This window comes from Ailuropoda melanoleuca, chromosome 10 (genome assembly GCF_002007445.2).
Source record: "Ailuropoda melanoleuca isolate Jingjing chromosome 10, ASM200744v2, whole genome shotgun sequence".
In the NCBI taxonomy this organism is placed as follows: Eukaryota; Metazoa; Chordata; class Mammalia; order Carnivora; family Ursidae; genus Ailuropoda; species Ailuropoda melanoleuca.
Window position 1 is genome coordinate 102555904 of NC_048227.1, and position 23253 is coordinate 102579156.

At 44.1% G+C, this 23253-nt stretch overlaps 1 protein-coding gene across 1 annotated transcript in view; it reads left to right on the top strand.

Annotated features, from left to right (window-relative positions):
* Window positions 1–2951: 2951 nt before the first annotated feature.
* The window catches only part of SLC22A3 (solute carrier family 22 member 3), a 131758-nt gene continuing 111456 nt past the window's right edge, over window positions 2952–23253 (top strand). The window contains exons 1-2 of the mRNA XM_034670796.1: window positions 2952–3045; window positions 20687–20884. Coding sequence (XP_034526687.1) covers window positions 2952–3045; window positions 20687–20884 — 292 coding nt within the window. The remainder of the gene's footprint in view (window positions 3046–20686; window positions 20885–23253) is intronic.

Consider the following 23253-nt stretch of genomic DNA (forward strand, 5'->3'; position numbering starts at 1 on the left):
CAGAGCAGAGAGAATTTGCATGGAAGCAACTTTCTTCTAGTCTCTCCCAGACTTTAGGTCTCTGAGATTGTAATAATGCAATCAGCAATCAAATTTTCATGTTTCACTGAAGAAAAACAGCCCTATCAATGTGAGGGGAGAAGTCTGGGAGGGGTCCTTATTTCAGAAAATTCTCTACCCTTTTGCCCTTCAAATGTTGCTTCTTTTTTTCCCCTTCAAATATTATTTCCTTTCCATTTCTCAACTAGAGTCTTTTCATAAATAATTAGAGTTTTTCATTCTTTCCTTCATTTTTAAAAACTTTTTGTTTATTTTTTCCATCTTCTTATTTCTCTGTATTAAAGTCTGTTATGTTCTCAGATATGTTTTCCTCTGATTAATTTCCTCTTCTGCTATGTTTATTCTGCAGTTTAACAGGTGTATGGAATTTTATTTAATGGCTGAATTTCTGTTTGGTACCTTTTCAATCTCCTTGTTCTTTTTAATGTAATTTTGCATTCTTGCATTATATATTTGACTACGTATATATATTCACATATTCAAAATTTAAAGGGATACTCATTTGAAAATATTTTCCCTTATTTTTGTGTTTCTGGGGGTGAGTTATGTCCCATCTTTAGCTTTATTTTGGGAACTCAGTTTCAGCTGTTCATCACATACAGAGCTTAAATCTATGACTTGTGTTCCTCCTTAGGCAGTAAATTCCAGGCACCAAGGGGTTTATGGCATCCCATGGGCTCAACTCATGTTGAAACTCAAGAGCTTCCTCTTTGATTTCGAATTCCTTCTATGACTCAGGCCTCTAGGGATATCCTTTCCTTGCTTTTGAGCTTGGCTCTCTATCCAATGATTCTATCTGACATTTCTCTGTGCGAGGAGCAGTGAGATCCTCTAAGTCTGCCATAGTGACCACTGTCAACTAATATTTATGATGTGTCTGGTGTGTATCTGCTGTCGCTAGGTGCAGAGGATGAGAAATAACAAAGCACAGGCTTCTTCCTCGGGGCAAATGGAGTCCAGAGAGTCAGACAGACAAATGAAACATTTATAATAAATGCAAGAAGTCTAATGCTGCAAATATCCTGGGGTGCACCTGGGAGGGGGACATCTGACTCGGGCTTTAGGGGAACAGTGGCGGTCAGCAAAGAAATGCATATTCTTCTAAGCAAAGCCTCTATTGGAAAAGGTGAACGTGTAGGACATTTGGTGGGGAAAACATTTTTGGCTTTATTTTATTTTAGTTTCTGTGTGTGGGCCCAACACCCACAATCAGAGACGGAAGGCCTCCCTCCCTCAATCCCACAGTCTGGATGTTCACAAACTTCCTGTTTCTTTCAGCACCAAAGATATTATTTGATGAATCATTTATTTGGCAAGCATCATCCCAACGACTATTAAGGTAACTTCCCAAAAGATTAATTTTACTGCTGGGATAGAGATTGTATCCTGGAAGACTTTGAATCATTGCCAACTGTCATTTTAAAGATTTATTAGGAGGATGTTCCCAATGACTGGGAAGCTTTATTCTGTTGTTGTTGCCGTTGTTAAACATTGCAAAAGCACCTATTATGCACACATTTTTGGTCATATGCGAAATTTATCATTTATATTGAAGATAAATAATTTGGGACAATTTAAAAATAAGGAATCTGGAATGGAAGAAATATATCTCTAGAACCATAGGATGTTTGCCCTGGATATTACTTTGTTGAAAACCTAGTCCAATCTGGTTGAAATCAGGGTTTCTCAATCTAGCAGCATCCCTGGTCTCTTACCCACTTGATGCTCTTAGAGCCACCCCCATCCTAAGTCATGACAAAATGTTCCAGACATTGCTGTATGTCTCCAGATGTCCCTAGACTGCCAATTCTTTCAGAGATGAGAAATGGGGGCCCAGAGAGGGTACGTGACAAGCAGATTTTGCAGCTAGTTGGAAACAGACCCTGGGAGAGCCACCCTAGTCTTCCACTGCTTCTCCTCAGGCTCTTTGTACAGAAATTGCTAGAAGAGCTGCTGTCTAATATTTTGTTAAGCAAGCCATCCTGTCTATATCAGAGCCCTGGGTTCAGACCCTTAAAATAATGCCACTTCTATTGAAAAACTCGGGCTTGGCAAGTTTGTACTATGTGAGTTGTCTCCAATTCACTTAAGAACCAGGATTTTTGTGAAATTTCAGTGATACTCTTTGAGTTGATTCTAAGTAACCAGGATGTTCCTTCCAAGTCCACATTTTCTTTGTGGGAAAGTATCTCTTCCCTCCTCCTTTACTTGTGAAAAAACAAATGTCCTGAGCCTGTCTCAGAGGATTTTTGTGTACGTGATCATTTTCTGTGGGACTGATGATGGGGTGACCATATACTTGCCAAATAATAAATAAATCCACACACAGCTTTTGTTTATCTGATAACTGGTTGTAGTAAATGTAAAGTTAGAGTTCGCTTCATGAAAATATCCAGTTTTACTTGAGGTCTTTCCTTCTAGTCTTCCACATTCAGATGCCTGGGGAAAAAGAAAAACAAAACCCAAATTCACATTTTGAAACCCTATGGTCCTGTCATTTGCCTCTTAGTCACCATGTTGACAAATAAGGAAAGGAGACGGCAAAGGGTGAATGAAAGCAGACTCCAGGATGTTCTTCCTTATCCTTAGACATCATACCTCTGTGAACCAGCCCTCCCTGGTTAGTGAGCAGCTCACTCATAGGTTGCTCAGGGTCACTTGGCAGGCCTGGCTTGGACTCTGACACGGCAGAGCTGTTGTCATCGACTCTGGAGGCTTGTGGCTGGAAAAGACCAGCAGTGACGTTCTAGCTGTGCTCCGATTTATGTCAGTGTGCCAGTGACAAAATTGACAACTTCCCTCAGCACTGCTGAGTATCTGGCTGACAGGGCAAATGCTCACTGACAGCCAGTGCCAGTGGCCGCGGCAGGTGCTTCTTGCCCTTCGCTGAAATGGCCCGCAGCTCCGGGAGACAGCTCAGGAATGCTGCTGACGCCATCCGGGGCTCAGCACCCTTACCTGCTTACACTGCAACTCTGCTCGTCGGTAAGAGGAACTGTGTTTCCATATTGTGAGATGTCCTCATTGTACCAGACGATGAATTCTGTGCTGGCTTTGTGCAGAACCCAGAAATATCCACAGTCAAACTGAAGTCTGGGGGTGGAAACACAGTCAGGTCAATGCTGCATGGTCAGCATATCCAGAGGCCCTCCAGAGCACCGATCTCTTTCCTCTGAATCACTAATCTTCGCTGCTGTTCCCAGAATCGTGCTGTGTTTAAGTCCGGGTAGGCAAGGCCTATCTCCTGGCCTCTTCATGCATAGCACCGTCTCTGATGGGGCACCGTGGGAGAGCAGAAAGATCGCTAACTGAGTCTACAGATCTGGATCCCAGTCACGCTCTGACAGTTTTTATGAGCTTGGGTAAGGCTCTCAGTTCCTGGGGGCTGTGTTTCCTCTCAACTGTCTGGAACTGTGGTTTCTCACTGCTTTTGAGAGTCGAGTGTCTTAGCTCACAGAGCCGTGTGCTTCCTCCTAAGATTCTGGCCAGTAGTTAAAGCCACTTACTTGGCTTCTGAAAATGTGGTTAGTTCAGACTCTCCAGTTCCTAAGATTGTAATTTAGCTGTTTTATTTTATGTCCACTCAGGGTCACATCGCACATTTCATGAAGAGCCGGCTCTGTTGCTCCCAGTTCCGCACAACAGAGCCTTTCCATATGTATATGGGTATATAGATATGTTAATAGTGTTGCAACATGAAAATTTTTGTAATAAAAACTTCATTGTGAACCAAGATTTAGAAAATGTAAACATTTCAGCAAAATGATGTATTTTCTGGAGACTCACAACCAGGACCCTTGCCCTGATTTCTGTGAACGTAGGGTGAGGACAATGAGGCCCTGACTGGTAATCTCTTTGACACTCTGGAATTCTCCCTGCATGTCCATTGTGATGATGAGTCACCTGATCAGATGTCACTGAGGTCCCTTAAACATATGGGACAGCTGGTCTCTGCCCCATGGAAATTTTTGCAATGACTGAAGTGTCCTGTGTGTTCACTGTCCAGGATGCTAGCAAGTGGCCACCGGCGGCTATCGAGCTTTGAAGTGTGACCAGTGCAATTGAGGTACTGCACTTTAAATTTTACTTAATTTTAACTAATTTAAAGTGAAAGTTATACAGATATGTGATTAGTGATGACCATATTGGACATCTCTGTTATTTTTACTGTTTTCTATTTCATTGATTTTTGTTCTGTTTTGTAGTATTTCTTTTCTTGGGCTTACTTTGGGTTTAGTCTGCTCTGTTTTTCCTAGTTTCTTAGGATGAGAACTGAAGTTATTGACTTGAGACCTTTAGTCCTTTCAAATATAGGCATTTAGTGTTATACATTTCCTTCTAAGTATAGTTTTGGTGTTATTCCACAGAATTTGGTCTGTGATGTTTTCATTTTCATGAAGTTCAAAATAGTTTCTAATTTTCCTTTCAATTTCTTTACTGATTCATGGGTTATTCGGGAATAATCCTATTTAATTTCCAAATATTTGAGGATTTTTCAGTGATCTTTCTGTTATTGATTTCCAATTTAATTTCATTGTGGTCAAAGAACATACTTTGTGTGATTTGAATCATTTTAAATGTGTTGAGACATATTTTATGGCCCAGAAAATGACTGTCTTGGTAAATGTTTGATATACACTTGACAGGAATGTGTATTTCACTATTGTTGGTTATTCAATAAATGGCAATTAGGGCAACATTGTTGTTAGAGTTTTCTTGTCTCATATATTTTTTACTTTTTGACTGCTTGTTTAATCAATAATTGAGAGAGTGGTATTTAAATCTCTGATTATAATGATAGATTTGTCCATTTCTCCTACATCTACTGGGTTTTGCTTCATGCTTTTTGAAGTTCTGTTGTCAGGTCTAGAAACGTTTAAGATTGTTATATCCTCTTGATAAATTAATCCTTTATCCTATTGAAATAACCTTTTAATCTCTGCCAATATTATTTGCTCTACATAAATTTACTGTGTTTGATGTTAGTATCCACTCTAGCTTTCTTTTGACTAGTGTTAGCAAGTCATACCCCTTTCCATCCCTTTTCTTTTCACCTACTGTTTCTTAATATATAAAGTGTATTTCTTGTAAGAGCATTTAGCTGGATGTTGCTTTGTCTGTGTACTCTGACAGTATGTACCTTTTAAAACTCTTTTAACTGAGCTCTTTAGATCGTTTACATTTAATGTGATTACTTCATAGCTAGATTTAAGTCTATCATCTTGCTATTTATCTCATCTTTTTGTTCTTTTTTCCTATGTTCTTTCTTCTTTTGGATTATTATTTTTCAATTTGATCTGTTTTGTTGACTTCCTAGCTAAAACTTTTTGTTTTGCTATATTAATGGTTGCTTTGGAGTTTACCACACGCATACTTCAAGAGATATTATGTGACTTCCATATAAGCAATTATATATAGTAGTATATACAGAACTCTATTTTCCTCTTCCTGCTTTCATGGTATTGTTGACATACATTTTCACTTAAACCCCACAAACATAAAATCCACAATCTTTTTTTGTTGTTGTTGCTGTTAAAATGTTTAAAAAAATTTTTTTTTGTTTTAAAAGTTGCAAACTTAAAATTTAAATTATTTTTGCCTAAAAAGTTAGCTGTCTTTTAGAACGATTCTTTTCATTTTAAGTAATCTCTATGCCCAACATGGGGTTTAAACTCATGACCCCAAGATCAAGAGTCTCATGCTCTTCTGACTGAGCCAGCCAGGGACCTCCCAAACTTAGCTATCTCTTAAACAGATGTAGATAATAAGAAAAAATATGATGTATTTACCAATGTAATAGCATTTATGGTGCCTCTCATTTTTTTGTGTGTAAATCAGTGGTTCTCAACTGGAAGTGATTCTCAATTGGGTGTAATTTTCCCCACTGGGGACATTCAGCAAAGTCTGGATAAAGAATTATCCAGCCGCAAATGTCACCAGTGCCAAGCTTGAAAAAAAATACTGGTATGAATCTATATTTTCTTTTTGTTTCACTTTCCTTTAGCCTGAAGGGCTTCCTTTAACATTTCTTATAATGTGGAGCTGCTGGTGAGAAATTCTTTCAACTCGTTTAGAATTTGGTTTTTATTTTGCCTTCATTTTTGAAAAGTACTGGGTGTAGAGTTTTAGATTAAGTTTTTTGTTCTTGTTTTGTTTTGTTTTTTTTCTTTTAGTACTCTGAAGATATTGTTCCACTATCTTCTTGTTTACGTTGTTTCCAAAAAGAAATCTGCTGTCATCCTCATCTTTGCTTCTGCATATCCATTGTGTTTTTTTCCTTTGGCTGCTCTTCCGATTGTATCAGTGGTTTTTGCAATTTGAATATGAAGTGACTTTGTATGATCTTTAAATTTTTCTCCTTCTTAGGATTGATAAGCATCTTGAATCTGTGAATTTATACTTGTCACCAAATTAGGAAAATTTTCATCTGTTACTCTTTGAAATAGTTTTTCTGTTGTCCTCCTCTCTCCTTTTCTTTAGGAACTCTAAATATGTGTATATTAGGTTATTTGAAATTGTCCATAGTTCACTGATTTTATAATTTTTTAAAGCTCTTTTTTTCTTTGTATTTTATTTTAGATAGTGTCTATTGCTATGTTTTCAAAGTTGCTTATCTTTTTCTTTTGCAACATCTAATCAGCTGTTAATCACATCCAGTATTTTTTCATTTAATAATTTGTAGTTTTCATCTCTAGAATTTTGATTTAGGTCTACTTTACGTCTTGAACATCTAGAATGCAGTTATGTAGTTATAATAACTGTTTCTTGTCCTTGTCTGTCAATTCTAACATTTAACCTGTTCTTGGTTGGTTTGGACTGGTTGGCTTTTCTCCTCATTATAGATAGCTTCCTGTTTCTTTGCCTGCTTGGTGAATTTTACTTTGGTGCTGAGTATCTTTGTCTATCTATAAACATTCTTAAGCTTTGTTTTGGGATGCAGTTAAATCACTTGGAAAAAGTTTGATCTTTTTCAATCTTGCTTTTAAGAATTTAGTTGGAACAGAGCAGCATTCAGTCTTAGGCTAATTATTCCACGCTACCAATAAAAAACTACTCTGAGTAGCCCATCTAATAACCATTAATTATGAGGCTTCCAGGCTTGCTTGGGGACAGGCACTTTTTCTGGCCCTGGGTGAGTACTTGGCAATCTTCCCTCGAACTCTCTCAGGCAGTACTTTTTCCCATCTCAGAGTTTCCCCGTGTGCATGAGTCTATCAATACTCTGCTGCATTCTTGAGGGGTTCTTCCCACAGATCTCAGGAATTCTCTCTCCGTGCAGCTCTCTCCTCTCCTCTCTGGCACTTTATTCTGCAAACTCAAGACACCTTGGTCTCTTACACTTTCAGCTCTGTTTAGTCAGTAGAGCTGTGTTTACCCAGGGAGTCCACCAGGCACCACCTGGACTCACCATCCCTGCACTGTGGCCTGCAGATTCTCATGGCAGTGAGCTGGGGTGATCACAGGACTCGCCTTTTCTATTTCCCATCTCTCAGGATCACTCTCCTTCATTGTCTGATGTCCAGTGCCTTGAAAACTGCTGCTTGATATATTTCATTTGATTGTTTCAGGAGGCAATCTGGTCTCTGTTACTTCGTCTTTGTCAGAAGCAGGAGATGCTAATGAACCAGTTTTTGTTTCCTCCTAACAAACATGTACGCGTGTGGGGGCTATGATTTTTACATTGTACCTGTATTTATTAGATATTTTCTTTTTCTTTTTTTTTTCTTTAAAGATTTTATTAGATATTTTCTTAAGCAAGATTGATCCTAGTTTTTTACTGGAACCGAGCAGATGAATGATTCATGGGGTTTGTCCACTAGGTAAATCACACCTGCCAGGTACTGAATACCTTAGAGACTTCCTGCCCTTGTGTATCTGCCTGTCTCTGATTTGCATTCAGAAACCTCTTTTCCCATGAAGAGAATTATTCTCTTCTCAATGAAATTGAGAAATGAAATTTGTTCCTATTAACTACCCACTTGAAATTTAGTTAAGTTCACTCTTTAAAATTTCAATTTTTGTTCTCTTGAGAATTTTATGAATTGACTTCTCCTAAAGTGGCCAGAGCACATTTCTAGTTTTAAAAATCTAAGCTTAAAGTAATACAACTTCTCAAAATATACATAGTGTGATAAAATCCTCAGGCATGGAAATGTCTAGATATTTTACATAGATATTCAGTAAGTAAATAGTTCATATTTAAATGGTGGGATTCCCATGCAAGGTGTTCCTATGTCTCCAAGGGGTACGTGGGCACAGAGATCTTGAAAGCAGAAATAGGAGCAGGACAGCCCATACCAACACAGAAATAGTCTCTTCTCTGCAGGAATGGAGAGCAAGGCAAAGCCAGTACATTTTAGGAAGTTGCAGATTTATGCCAATGATTTTTTCTCAGCTTATTTTTGGCCTTTTATTTTAAGAATTTTTAACTTACAAAGATGATTAAAATTTAAATAGATATTTTTATTTTATTTCTTCCATTGTTTTTGTGCCTTGACATTCATTTATTAGGGGTGTGTGATGAGAAAATAATATTTTCTTTTCCAAAATGTCAGGAAATTTTCCCAGCACCATTACTTTAAAAATACTCATCTCCTTTGATTTGTGAAGTCATTTTTGTAAAATATAGACTTCTTAGATATACTAAGATCTGTTATATTCTCATTCCCTCAATTTATTTTCCAGATATAATTTATGTTTAGCTTTTTCAGGTTTGAAAAGGAACCCACTGTTAATATTTTCTTTGGGATTAAATAGAACATCTTATCTCTTCAGGACAAGAACATTCTTACAATACTTTAATCTTCTCAAACTTCCCATTCAGAAATTTGTGCAACTCAGTTATGTAAATATCTAAAAATATCTTTATATTAACCGAGATCTGTGTATATTTCCTGTGCATTTCTTATCAGCTTTCCCCCCACATTGTTTTGTTATTATTGATAATGCAGCTGGGAACTTTGGGTTTTAAATTGATTTTTGCTGGTTGATTTGCTGGAAAGATGTTGATGTCTGTATGTTTTCCATCAGGTCACTTTAATCATTTCCTATAGTTTTCAGTAGGTTCTGCATGGTGTTTTCTTTAATCAACAGGCAACTTGAAACTCTTAATATTCTCTTGATTTAGATTCTGGGTAGTGACACTAAGAAACTCTATGAAATGCTGAGCTGGGGGGCAGAGCACTGACAGCAAACTTCTGAAACACGCTCACTCTGTGATGCATTTTGCTATAAAATCCTGCAATTCCTCAGGAATGAGTAGAACTTTAAGTCTAACAAATCTAACTCTTTCATTTTCAGAGAATGAAACAGAGTCACTGATGCGTAGCTGTTGTAATATCAGATGCTGGAGGGGCGTGTTGGAGAAAGAAACATTAGCGACCACCTTATAATGAGCAATCATCACAGTTCCAGTACATTCTAGTACAGTTACACTTTTAATGTTACCTGTATTTTTCTCCTTAAGTGATTTCAGCAGAGCCCCCTTTTGTCTCAGAATGACGCACTTTATTTCAGAGCAGAGGCAGAAGGGAAGGTTCCACTAGCTGCCACAAGCTGTTTTTCTAGGCTGTTTTCTTAGTACACAGCATGCCATGGGAAATCCTATTGCTTGGGCCATATCTAGGGAGTGTCTGTAATGGCCAATACAAACAAACTGTGGACCTTCAAATAGAAACTCTGTGCTCTACAGTCATGTTTGTCTGGGGGTTTGGGAGGGGTGCGGTGCCTGAAACTCAGGGCAAGTGCACAAGAATAGATCTCGATGGGAACTTGTATCCTTAAAACCACGAAAAAGGCTTGAAGGAGCTCTACCTGCACATGCCCTGAAGGCTGGGGCGATTCAGAGCCCGCTGGAGGGAGCCAGCTTTGATAACCTACTCCCTTCAAGCTCAGAGATTGGAGACAGATAAGAAAGACTTTTCTCACAGTAATCTTGTCCTCACATCATCTTTGCTCCTGTTGTGGCTTGAAAGCCCTCTGAAAAAAAATTCCCTTGGTGGGGAGAAATGAGCTGGACCCCAAAGGTCAGGTTCAGCCAGGTTTCCCCATGGTTGCTGAGGACAACTCATTTTTGCAGCATAACCTCCAAAGTTCACAAAAAAGGGGACGGGCACGGGTTCTCTAGCTTCATAGAAAACATCCATTAACTTATTCCACAGACACAGAGTGAACTTATCATGTGCCCAAGACTTGGAGTTACAGAGGTTGCAGAAGACCCGGTCATAGGCATCGGGGAAATCATTTCCTAAGTGTGGGCAGGAAGTAGGGAGAGATCCACATTCAACTCCACAGACTTTATTACTTTCACCTGTAAGTGTCGAGCACTGAGTTAGACGTGAAACACGTACAGCTTGAAGGGAGTAGGTTATCAATGAGTATAATGGCCCTTGTGTGTGCATGTCATGTGGGGAGGTTATAACGGGTGAAAACTAGTGCGATCTATCAGAACACAGGGGCTGAAATCTGTGCTCTTATCACCCCTGTGATCTGGAACACCCTGGACGTCTGTTTCCTCTTCTATAAAATGGAAATAATTGTATCCTATACACATAATGCTGTGGAGACATTTATTGCAAAAATGTGTGGGTAAGAGTTCTGTAAACAGTAGGTCCTCCACAAACACAGGTCTGAGTGGTAGGTTCAGGCAGAAATAGGTTAGTTCAAATTCACCAACATTTGCTGTCACAGTGCTAACATCACAGTGATGCCCCTGGAAGTGTATAATGAGCAAATAGTACTGAAAGCATTAGTGACAAATTATTTTTCTAACTACAGGATGAGATTATGATTTAAATATGGTATTTTACGAGCCTACAGAGCCTGTATGTATAACCTCTATTCTGCCAGGCTACCTCAAACTTCCCCCCAAAAGAGCACACACCAGTTGGGTAAACCTTCGGTTTAAGGGTTTAGAGGGAAGACTGATTATCTTGCTGGCTGGTGGACCTCCGTAAAAGCGTAGACAAGCCATATGCATATGTGCCAAGGGGCTCCCAAGTGGGTTATGTAAGGCAGGATGATTCAGGAAGACTTGCCGGGAGAGGCGGTTTCTGGCGTAGCTGAGGGGGGCAGAGCCAGGAGGAAGCCTGAGACGCACACTCTCACCAGCAGCCTTTCTACTTTTTTCTTGGGGTGGCGGAGCAAGCCGTTGTCACTCTAAGATGGGGTCAGTGTCCTGGTGACGGAGTCATTCCTTAGGCGTTTGGCACACAGACTCCCCTTAAAGGTACAGGTCCATGGCCATCTGTGCTCTCACTCTCTTCAATTTTTAAGCAGGAAAAAAAGTGTTTTCCAATGAAAACAAAGAACCCAAAGTGTGGTGATTAGTCTCAACCGGTACTCAGCCCTTCTTACTTACGATCTTTAAACATGAGCACTTGTTTCGTGGATCATCAGAGACCTGGCCTCAAGGGCTCAGAATCAAGAATTGTGTCCTCATGTGGGTCCATTAGATCGGATTATTCCGTAGCCTGTACCGCAAAATATTTTTGATGAACAAGTTAATCTTCCACATCAGCGGGGAGGAGCATCTGAAGCGTGGGCACTGGGTTTCGGTGTATATTCCCAGTAGTGTTTGTTGAATGTCCCTGCCTCCTCTGTCACCTCTCCCGAGATCATGAGCTGTGCGAGAGCGGCCGAGGACGATGCCGTTCGCGTGTGTGCTGGGTCCGGAGCCCTGTGCCTGGAAGAGCGTTGGTTTCAGTAAAGGAATGAATGAATGAATGAAGAGAACAGTAGAAGAAACATAGGGCACATTCCCTGTCCACTGTGAGCTGATGGGGACTGGGAGGGGCTTCACCAATGCGGTCTGGGCTGCTGGGCGAACAGGGCGGAGCTCCCTGCCACCCCACTTTCTTCAGGGTGCTTGAGTGAGGTGACCACACTGGGCAGGGAGATTGCACTCTGATCAGGGGCAGAGCTCCAAAGCTCTCCTCTTTCTGAGGGAGGCTGAGCCATTGACTCCACCTTGTGGTGTTCGCAGAGCCCTCGAGGACCTGACGGGGAGCAAACAGAGGATGGCTGCGGAGTGAGCAGCGCAGCAAGAGGCCGCTCAGGGATGCACTTTCCAGGGAGGAAGACCCTCCGGGAGGAGCTGGGAGGCTGAGTGAGATCTGGTTTCAAAAAACCAGGATCCAAAGCTCCCAGGAGCTGGGGGCTCTGCTCCCCTGATATCACCTCCCAGAGCAGTGTCCCTGGCAAGATGGCCAAACAAGCTTGTAAAGTGTCCTGGGAAGATGCTGTCTGATGTCCCCTGGAGAGTCCAGCTGTGGAACCGACAGCCATGAGGGTGGCTCTCATATATTGTTTACCCAGGGAGTAGTCTGAGGTTCCGAGGAAAGTGCCGAGGGAGAGACTTGCGCCCAGATCCCCGCCCCCAAGCCAGCGCCCACCTTCCCTCCACACTAGGGCGCCTCTCACCTCCTGTTGGCATGGGACTCTGCCATCAGAGCAGACAGGGGCCTTTGTGTGCGATCCACAACCCAGCTGGTTGTCCGGTGAAGACGTAAGCAGGAGTGCCCTTGTCCATGACACAGGCGAGGAGCTGGACAGGTGAGGTCATCCAGTGAGGGAACAACAGAGTGCCGCTAGACCAGGACCAGCGCTCTGCGCTCCACCAGAGGCTAAGTGCCCAGAATCCATCCGTTCCTGCTGCCACGTGCCCTTGAAACACGTCTGCACTGGTTTGAGGAATGAAACAACGTGTACCTGGTACAACTTGGTCTGCTTAGCAGAACTATGCAGGGGAGTGTATTTCTGTCTACTTTGTGGGTTGCCCATCCCATTGGAGAGACTGGCAGAGGGAAAATGGGAGATCTGAAGGCTTATTGGAGACATTTCTAGGGCAAGCAAAACACTTCCCACGTCTCTGCGGTTATAATAAGACAGCGAATTGAGACGCCATACCACCAAATCCACACTGAGCATGCCAACGAAAATGCAGATGTTTTTTGGTTTTCAATAAATCAGGCTTTGGAAACTGTGTATTTTCTTTCTTTGGGTTGTGTTGGACTGTTGATTCAGCATGCGTGTATGTAGGACTTCATTTTGGGAGAAGATAGTTCCAAAGGCATGGAACTGAACTAGGCGAAACCAAAAAGTACAGAGGAAAGAAATCTAAGTAGGGATGGGGCCATGAAGTTGTCTTGAAGATATCACAGAGGGACATACAGGACAGAGACATAGTAGGAGCAAAGGTACAACTTCAGGACAAGCTGCATCATTATTGAGCGGCTGGATTGTGATCGCCCACCATTCCACCCTGAACAGAAGAGGACTCGGCTGTAGTTTCATAAACACCCTGTTGTCACAGAGGACTACCTTAACCCTCATCATTTACTTAGTCTAGATTTTCCTAAAATGAAGCAAGAGTCGCTGTTGCTTTCAAATGGAATTAAGAAAACTCAGGAAACATACAACCCTATAAAAAATTTTTTTAAAGAGCAAAAGTCACCAAATCTTTTTCACCAAGAAGTCCAGAACAAGTCATAATGGATGCTTGCTTGGACTGGGAACACATGGGTTGATCAGGGTCAAGGCTTTTGTGCAAGAGCGTGTGCACACACACTCACACATATTTGTACTGATTTGGGCTGGGTCCGGTCCTTCCCAATTTTGTCTGTGGAAGTGCAAACCCCTGGTACCTCAGCATGTGATTGTATTTGGAAACAGAGCCTTTAAAGAAGAAATTAAGTTAGAGAGAGGCTGTCAGGGCAGTTGTTTTTATAAGGAGGAAATTTGGACACATACAGAGTCTGTGGGGATGCGCACGCGTGTGCGGAAGGACCACGTGAGGGAGGACACAGAGAAGGCGGCCGTTTGCAAGACCAGGAGAGCCCTTTGAATGAAACCAGCCCTGCTGACACCCTGATCTTGGACTTCTGACTTCAGAACTATGAGGAAATAAGTCCGTTTTCAAGCCACCCAGTCTGTGGTGTTTTATTTTGGCAGACCAATACACACGCATTATTTTACATTAAGTGCAAGATAGTGATGGCTTACACGGCACATTTTAAATTTTTAATGCAGTCTTTTTAAAATTCTTCTTATGCTTGATTCCTTCTCCCTCTGCTCCTGTCTACCCAAGGTCGTGTACAACATCACGCGGGAGTCCGTATTTCTCTGTATTATCAAGACATGTACCCACATATGCACACACACGTACTTGGATAGATTACGTGAGGGCGGGTCATTGTTTTACACAATTAGGATCATATTTCACCGAGTTTTCAACATTTTGCTTTGGACTACTCTTTACATCTTTTATATTTTGAAGTAATTTCAAACTTACCGGAAGTTGCAAGTACAATACAAAATGCCTGTTGGTTTTTTAAAGCCCTGATCCTTTCGGACTAAGGTGCAGACGTGATGCTTCATCACCTCTGATGACTTTGGTGCGTATTTCCTGCAAACAGGGCGGGTGTCGTTGGCAGGAGGATTACAGAAATGATGCGGGCTCTTCTTGCCGAGCCCCGTCTGTGGTGCACAGGTGCGCTTACCGTTACTGACGACGTTCGCTTTGATCGCTTGATCAAGATGGTGTCTGCCAGTATTTTTTTCTTTTGAATCACACACTTTTTCCCTGTGTAATTAATAGTTTGTGGGAAAGCATCTTGACTCTATGTAAATATCTTGTTTCTTGTCATATGTTCAGTTTACTCATTTATTTATATCACAGGGATTCCGTTTCCTTTGTATTTAATAGGTTATAATCTGTTAGCTATTGTTATATGTTTGGATGTTCCTGTCTGTGTTCTTTTGGCATTTCCTATCATTATTTGAATACCTTCTTGTTTTCTCATGCAAGATGTTTCAGGCCATCTTGCACTTTCCCTGCCCCAGTGTGGACTCCACCATTTCTCTAATGATCTTCACTTCCTTCTGCAGAGATGGTAGTGAGAAGCCAAGATCTGGGGATGCCTGGATGGCTCAGTCGGTTAAGCGTCCGACTCTTGACCTCAGCTCAGGTCATGATGTCAGGGTTGTAAGACTGAGCCCCGCATTGGACTCCAGGCACTGGGCTTGGAGCCTGTTTAAGATGATCTCTCTCCCTCTGCACCTCCCGGCTTGTGTGCTCTCTCTCTAAAACAAACAAACAAACAAATTAAATTAAATTAAATTAAATTAAACAAAAAATAAATTAAAAAATAAAAGCCAGGATCTGGGTGCTAGATGCTCATTGCTATAGGTGGGTGGCTGTCCCCAGTCAGTAGAGTTACATTATATATAGATGTACACACACACACACACATTCACATAGATGTGCACACATATGTACCCACACATACACACATTAGAATCTATATGTGTCATGTATATTGACAACCATGCACTCACATTGATTCCTCTGTTTCCAATTTAAAACTGCTGGATTTACGTAGACGTAGTGAAGAGAAGGGCCTTATGCACCCCAGTGTTCATAGCAGCATTGTCAACAATAGCTAAATCGTGGAAGGACCCGAGATGCCCTTCAACAGATGACTGGATTAAGAAGCTGTGGTCCGTATATACAATGGAATATTACTCAGCCATCAAAAAGAACAATTTCTCAACATTTGCTGCAACATGGACAGGACTGGAGGAGATAATGCTAAGCGAAATAAGTCAAGCAGAGAAAGACAATTATCATATGGTTTCACTCATTTATGGAACATAAGAAGTAGGAAGATCAGTAGGAGAAGAAAGGGAGGGTAAGCAGAAGGGGGAATGAAGCATGAGAGACTATGGACTCTGGGAAACAAACTGAGGGCTTCAGAGGGGAGGGGGGTGGGGGAATGGGATAGACCGGTGATGGGTATTAAGGAGGGCACGTATTGCATGGTGCACTGGGTGTTATACGCAAACAATGAATCATGGAACTTTACATCAAAAACTAAGGATGTACTGTATGGTGACTAACATGATATAATAAAAAATAAATAAATAAATAAATAAATAACACTTCCGGGTTTATTCTAGTTTTTGACTATTCCTATCTGTAAGTCCCATCTCTTACAGGAAGGAATATTCTCAAAACGGCCGCTGGTGTGACAGATCCCCTTGCATGTAGCCAGTGTCCCACTGTGCCTTTGCATGCTCTCCAGCGTGGATGCTCTCCTCACTCACCACCTGCACCCCACATTACGCCTCTGCCCCCTCCCCCCTGGGGCTCCAGCCCCCACACGCCGGGCTGTTCCTCCGGCCAGAGTCCCTCTTACCGTACGCTGGGACACCTCCACGTGAGCACCTCCTCACCCTTCTGGGGGCTCTGAGACCCCAGGCCAGGCTCCCCCTGCTATAGAGCCTCTCTTTTCCACTGAGTCGCTGACACACCTTGCCAGGGCCGCCCCTGTAAACAGATGCTTGTCTCACTGCCTCAGGCTCTGACCCTCCCATTGGGCCACCCCCTTATGTTTTCACCCTCCTCTCTCCGCTTAGGGTCCCCGGTGCATGGACGCCCTCCTTGCCCTGTTCAGAATCTGACTTACCCTACAAGGATGCTCTCCTCCCCCTAACCAGGCCCCAACATCCCATGTGTGGCTGCCTACCCTGCTCAGCCCCACCAAAGACTTTAGGGCTGAGTTGCTCAGGAAGGGACGAGAAGGACAAGGGAAGGGAGAAGAACATCTTCTACTCTCATTCGGCAAGACATCAGGCAAATCATACCCAGTCACTTCGTGGAGGTGGGCAGTCCTCTTCCCAATAGCAGGTGCATTCTGTGGTGTGGGTACGTCACAACTGCTCTGTGTGTGCCCCTCAATAGCATTCTTATTGTCTCCGGGGTTTTACCACCACAAAAAAGCTAGAACAAACATCCTCCTATATGACCTATGCATTGTCATGTACTTTCATTCGTATGGGACAGATTCCCAGGAATGGGATTTCTGGATCAAAGGTAAAGGTTTTAATAATGTCTGGCAATCCTGTGACGGCCTCTGAGAAACTGAGTTTTTGGTTCTTCATGTGGGGACACTGCAGTGCTGAGAGGCGTCTGAGATCCTTAGTAGCCATTGAGCCTTGGCAGGCGCATAAGCCCAGAGATGTTGGAATCTTTTCTGGTGGCCATGCCAGCCAAAGAGGGCTCCCTCTAATCCTTGTAGGTACCCATTAGGGGGCAGATTGCACTCCCCCATCCCTCCAGCATTCAGCAGATTGTGACTTGAAGGCTGACTGAATGCTGGGCATGGAGCCAGGCACTGAGGAAGAGACCTACAGGCTCACTGCCTACTGGGGAGGTTGACCAGCAAGCCAATCCTTGTCCCCAAATGTGCCAAGGCTGGGGGGATGCAGGACAGGGGCAGTTGGGGTACAGATGCTGGCAGTGAGGCCAGCAAGGGCTTCCAGAAGAATGATGCATGACCCTGGTCTTGAAGATTGGATGGGTGCCAGTTGGGCAAAGGAGAGGCAGGGTGCGTTCCTAGGAGGAAACAGGTGAGAGGGAGTGGTGGCCCAGGACGTAAACGCAGGGTGCGCACCCTCCACTGAGGTGCCCGGGCCTCTACGTCTTTCTGTGTCTCCCTCCTGCCCTGGCCCCTGCTCCTCAATGACCCCGAAATGCAGCAGCAGGCTCCCCCTAGCCTCAGGTCTTTCCTCCGGCCTTTCTTCCCAAGCAAAGCCACTTTCCAAAGACTTGGTTCCCAGCTCACTTGCGAAGGCTTTCCTGGCTGCTGCAGGTCACTCTTATCTCTCGCCCCCGGAACAGCGAGCCCAGGGCCCGGTACGTGGTGTTTGTCAAATTCCGGCGGCACTTATTATTGGGAACTCTCCTGTGCTGCAAAGTGGGTTTGAGGCTTCCTCTCCTCATTGAGAGGCCAACCCTCACTGTTCACAGATGGGGCTCAGGGGGCTGTGTGCTGAGAAGCAGCAGCCCAATTCAGTCATCTGGTGACATTACGGAGGCCTCATCTGCTGAGAACCCTCCACACTGTCGGAGCCTTTGCTGGGAATGTGGATGCGCAGGCAAGCGCGTCCCCCGGCTTTTGTTGTTTGCAAAGTGATCCAATGTCCACCTTTCCACCCACAGCGCTGGGGAGGGGAAGCAATCTTGCAGCCATGGAAAGAGAGGAGCAATTTTCCTTTATGGTTTCTCTTCCCAACAAGGCACAAAGGGACCAGATGTTGGTGAGCTGAGTAATCCCTGTCTCTTGTGAGCTTGTTAGGATTTAGTTTAAATGTCCGGTTCACGGAACTTTCAGGTAGACCAGGAGCACATTGTGAATACAGCTTGTCGAGTCAGCGCAGCTCCAAACCGGTGACTGGGGGAGGCAGGGGTCATAAGCAACCCCAGTGCTGGGCTCCTCTGTGTTCCAGAGATGTCCCTGTGCTGTGTGGGCAGCCACTGTGCTTCCAGCATCTCATTGTTGTCTGACCAGCCGCTGACCACCTCCCTGCCGGTGAAGAGGAGGACAGCGGAGACCTACTCACGCTGCTGAGACAGCCCATCCGGCATTTTTGAGGTCTTTCCTTTGAAAGAGTTACAAAACTCGTCAGTAAAGCTGATTTTTTTTTTAAAGATTTTATTTATTTATTTGACAGAGAGAGACAGCCAGCGAGAGAGGGAACACAAGCAGGGGGAGTGGGAGAGGAAGAAGCAGGCTCCCAGTGGAGGAGCCTGATGTGGGGCTCCATCCCAGACCGCTGGGATCACACCCTGAGCCAAAGGCAGACACCTAACGACTGAGCCGCCCAGGCCCCTCAGTACAGCTGATTTCTAAAGGCCACTTTTTGTGGTATTTTATGGTCTAAACAAAAGTTGCACTTTACCTTAAATTGAAATACTGAAAATAAAGTCCAATTTGGTGGTGGAAGTCGTAGCATAATAAGGAATAAGGTGTTCATGCTAAGAAGTCCTTGCATCGGAGCACTGGGGTTTGAAATAAGTGTGTTGGGCTGCTCCAAAGGATTAATGAGCTTTCTGAAATTATTAGATCTCAAAGGCCCATTCTATCCATAGGGCAGACCGTTTGCAGGTGCAAAGTGTGTGTGTGTGGAGGGGGCTGTGATTTCAAGGATCCAGCCAAGGATCTGCCTTAGAAATGGTTAGCTCATGGGGCGCCTGGATGGCTCAGTCACGTAAGTGTCTGCCTTTGGCTCAGGTAATGATCCCAGGGTCCTGGGGATGAGTCCCGCGTCAGGCCCCCTGCTCAGTGGGGAGTCTGCTTCTCCTGTCCCACTCCCTCTGCCCCTCCCCTGCTCATGTTCTTCCTCTCTGGCCTCTCTCTCAAATAAATAAAATCCTTAAAAAAAATGGCTAGCTCCGAGAATTTTGATGAGTTCTGGGAAGAGGCTATTTGTAGGAAACTGCTCTGCCCGGTAGCCAGTGTCCACGAGGACTCTTTATCTAAATGTGTCACCTGATTAGATTCTAAAAACACCCAGTAGGGGTTAAGTTGGTGCATTGAAACCAGTGGGAGGTTCTCCTGGAAAACGTGATGGGAGAGTGGCGTGCCCAATGTCACCAACACTGGCAGGAAGAGATAGCTGGCTGGGTCCGGTCGCTGCTCTTCCCTGAACCCGCTTTGTAACCTTGGGCATGTCACTTGGCCTCCAAGACTTTTTTCAGTCCTAAATGTTCCGATTCATTCACTTTTTGGAGGTAGTTACAATGGTTTGGGTAGGGAAAGGCATTGCTGATGAGAAAAAGAGAAAGCATGTTCAGTACCGATTTTGCTTTTTATCAAGAGCCGGTCCCATTTCCCCCCCGCATTACTGTTATCAGGCTGTAATCACTTAGATTACAGGGACTGGAACAGGGTGGAGCAATTCAGGAGCTTTGTGATAATAGGCAAGTCTTCACTTGAATTTAGAGAGAAAGGGGGAGCCTAGCCTGGAATGGGAGGGATGTTGCCGGACAGGATTAGTTTATCTGGTCCCTTGGAGGAGCGGCGGCTGGAATGAAGAGTGGGTGCGAGGGTCTGAGTGATGAGAGAAAGATTGAGGGACTGAGATCATAGTGCAAGGGCTTTAATTAATTTGCTGAAACAGATAACACACAGACTTCTTGGCAACAGAACAGTGGACTTGAGTGAGAAATCCACACTCTATCAGCTCCTGTTGGTTGTCCTTTATGGACCAGGAAAATAAATTTAAAACCCGTAATGAGTGACAAGGGGCTGCCCCCGCAAGATACTCAAAAGCAAGAAACAAACCCCAGCAACAACAACAAATTTTCTTCCAGTGCCCTGACTTAAAAAAAGGACACCTGGATACTGGAGATTGTAGGCATCTTTTCAGAACTTAGAAAAAGAATAAATGTAGCTTTAAAAAAGTTGAATGACATTGTTATTTCATATCTTCTCCCCATTTTGACGGAAGTCAGCAAAAGCTGTCGGAGGCCAGTACCGTGATCCAGCTGACCCATTTTACAGACAAACCGAGCCTGGGAGATAGAATCCCCTACGATGTACCGTTATTTCATGGGTTCTCCAACTTGCAAAGCACTTGAGCAAGATCTCTGAAAAGAAAGGATGTGTCTGGCTTTTATTTGCAGGGGATCGTGGTGGGGGGACTTAGCAAGAGACCTAGATGTTATACTGTCTTGTTAGCTCTAACTCCTGAAGTATCTGAAAAAGTCAGAACCTTTACAATTAGAACTGTGTAATTATGGAAATATGCAAGCCTCACAGGTCTGGTTTGTCTCTCCATTTAGTGGATGAGTTGACACAGCCGGTAGAGATGTACTCATGGTCGGGCAGCTCGGTGCCAGACCCGGGGCTGGACATGCCGGCCCACGCCAGAACTCAGAAGCCTTGTGCCTACTGCCAGCGTTACATTGAAGTGATCATGACTAACAGCTGTGGGGACGGGGAGCATATCAGATTGGAACTTTTCTATGCAAATGTTTATTGTAGGAACACATTAAATAGGGGATAATTTAAAATCATTACAGCAGCACACTGGTATCTGTGGAAGAACTCTAAAGTAAATGTCCCACAATATTCATGTGCAACACTAACTCCCTTTAAAAAACTTTTTTTTTTTTTGAAGATCTTGTTTATTTGAGAGGGAGAGAGCACAAGCTGGGGGAGAGGCGGAAGGAGAAGCAGACTCCCTTCTGAGCAGGGAGCCTGATGAGAGACTTGATCTCAGGACCTCAGGATCATGACCTGAGCCAAAGACAGATGCTTCACTGCCTAAGCCACCCAGGTGCCCCAGCTTCCTAATGGTGTTGGCTGAGGACCACTGTGAGTGGCGTAAGGGAGCCCGGACCCTCCAGCTCACCTGCTGTGTGTTCCCTGGGGACAGGAGAGGGGCACTGGACGGTAGAGGCAGGCACATTGATCCACCAGGATGCCAGGCTGGATCTGTGCCAGCTCACAGCCGGCCAGACAGCACAGTAGGGCTGTTGAGCTTTCATAAGAACAGAGCGCAGAAGGATCATTCTAGGTCTCCCCCATGGACTGGAAATCATTATTCATACCACATGCTGCTAAAGGAAGCCCTGCCTTTAAAATAGGAATGCTTTAAAAAAAAGCAATCATCCCTCGTGCATGGAAAGTACCTCTGCTCTCCAGACACCATCACATCTGCCTTCTCATTTGATCCCCACAATGATCCAACAAAAGTGATAGGGGTGTAGAAACTATCCAGGAGAGTGCCTGACTCCTTTCTGGGCCAGGTATCTGGCAGAAGTTCAGCTAGTGCTTGAATAAAGGAAGGAAGGATGGAAGGAAGTGAGGGAGGGAGGGATTGAGGCTGAGGCTGGTGTCTTGATTTTACAGAGGAGGAAACAGCTCAGGGAAAGTGTGATCTACCCAGTGTGACACTACTGATTGTGGGGGGAAGGGTGGAGGCGCTGTGGACTCCTGGTCTAGTGCTCTTCCTGCCCAAGACCCCTCTAGCGCCTCTCAGCAATTTGGGCTGATCTTTTAAAAGTGAATTAGCCCAGGGGCGCCTGGGTGGCGCAGTCGTTAAGCGTCTGCCTTTGTCTCAGGGCGTGATCCTGGCGTTCTGGGATTGAGCCCCATATCAGGCTCCTCTGCTAGGAGCCTGCTTCTTCCTCTCCAACTCCCCCTGCTTGTGTTCCCTCTCTCGCTGGCTGTCTCTCTCTCTCAAATAAATAAATAAAATCTTTAAAAAAAAAAGATTTAAAAAAAAGTGAATTAGCCCACAAGGTTCCAGGTCTTAGACTGATGGCTGTAAAGGGGGTAAAGCTACCCCCTGTAAAATACACAGGGGCCCAGCAGCTCCCAGGAAATGTCTGAGAGAGCAGGGTGGCTGTGTGATGTGACCAAAGAATTTCAGGTTATGTCCACTCTATAATACAAGCGCACAGCGGGTCTTGCCAATCTCTGCCCCTCTCCGGCCACAGTTTTCTCAGGGATATAATCAGGGTCTTCATGACCACAGTATTCTTCCCTGTCTCCATCCTCTGCCTCTAAAGTCCATCCTGGGTGCCTTCCAGAAGTTTTCTATCTTGCTGATGGCTGCCTCACTCTACCCAGCATTGACCTCAGGAGGTTACTGTGGGGGTGGGGGAGGTGCTGGAGAGAGAAGGCTGCAGGATCCCAGGGGGCATATCGCCATCACCCCAGAAGTGTACTGCTGCCCCCCCCACCCCGTGGCCTTGTTGGCATAGAAGAAGAGATTCTGCAGCCAACGTTCAACATCAGTGGTCCCCACAATAAGACTGCTTAGTGTTTTGACTTGTCCTTTTGAGTAGAAAAATAATTCCTTATGACCTTATTCTTTGTTTTTATTTTGAATACTGTCCTCTCAAAAATCATTCCACAGTATAGACTTTTTTTCCAGGACTCAAGAAATGTGAGGAAAGAGAGGAAGGAGGGACAAATGGAAGGAGATGTTTAAAGCCAGTGGAGAAGAAACTTGCTAATTATAACTGGGTCAGTCCTGAGTGTCTGATTGATATAAACCAAATGTATCCATTCAATAAACATTTCCTGGAAACTCATTGTGTGCAGGGCTCTGGATGGACCCACAGGAAGCTGACATGCATGTGGCAGCCTTCACCCTTACAGTCATGAAGTCTTCGGCCAAACAATAACTTGCTTATGAACAACGTAGAATCCATCAGGCTGACTGAGAAGCTATGGAGGAGCCTGAGCTCCACAGAGATGCTGGAGGGGGTCTGGTGCCGAGAGTCACGGGCATCCGGCCAGCCAGAGTAGAGAGACCCCACTGAGCACCCCCGCTTTCAGCTGACGCACGGGGAAGACCACACTTACAAGCACGGCTACTCTGGTTAGAGTATGGGCT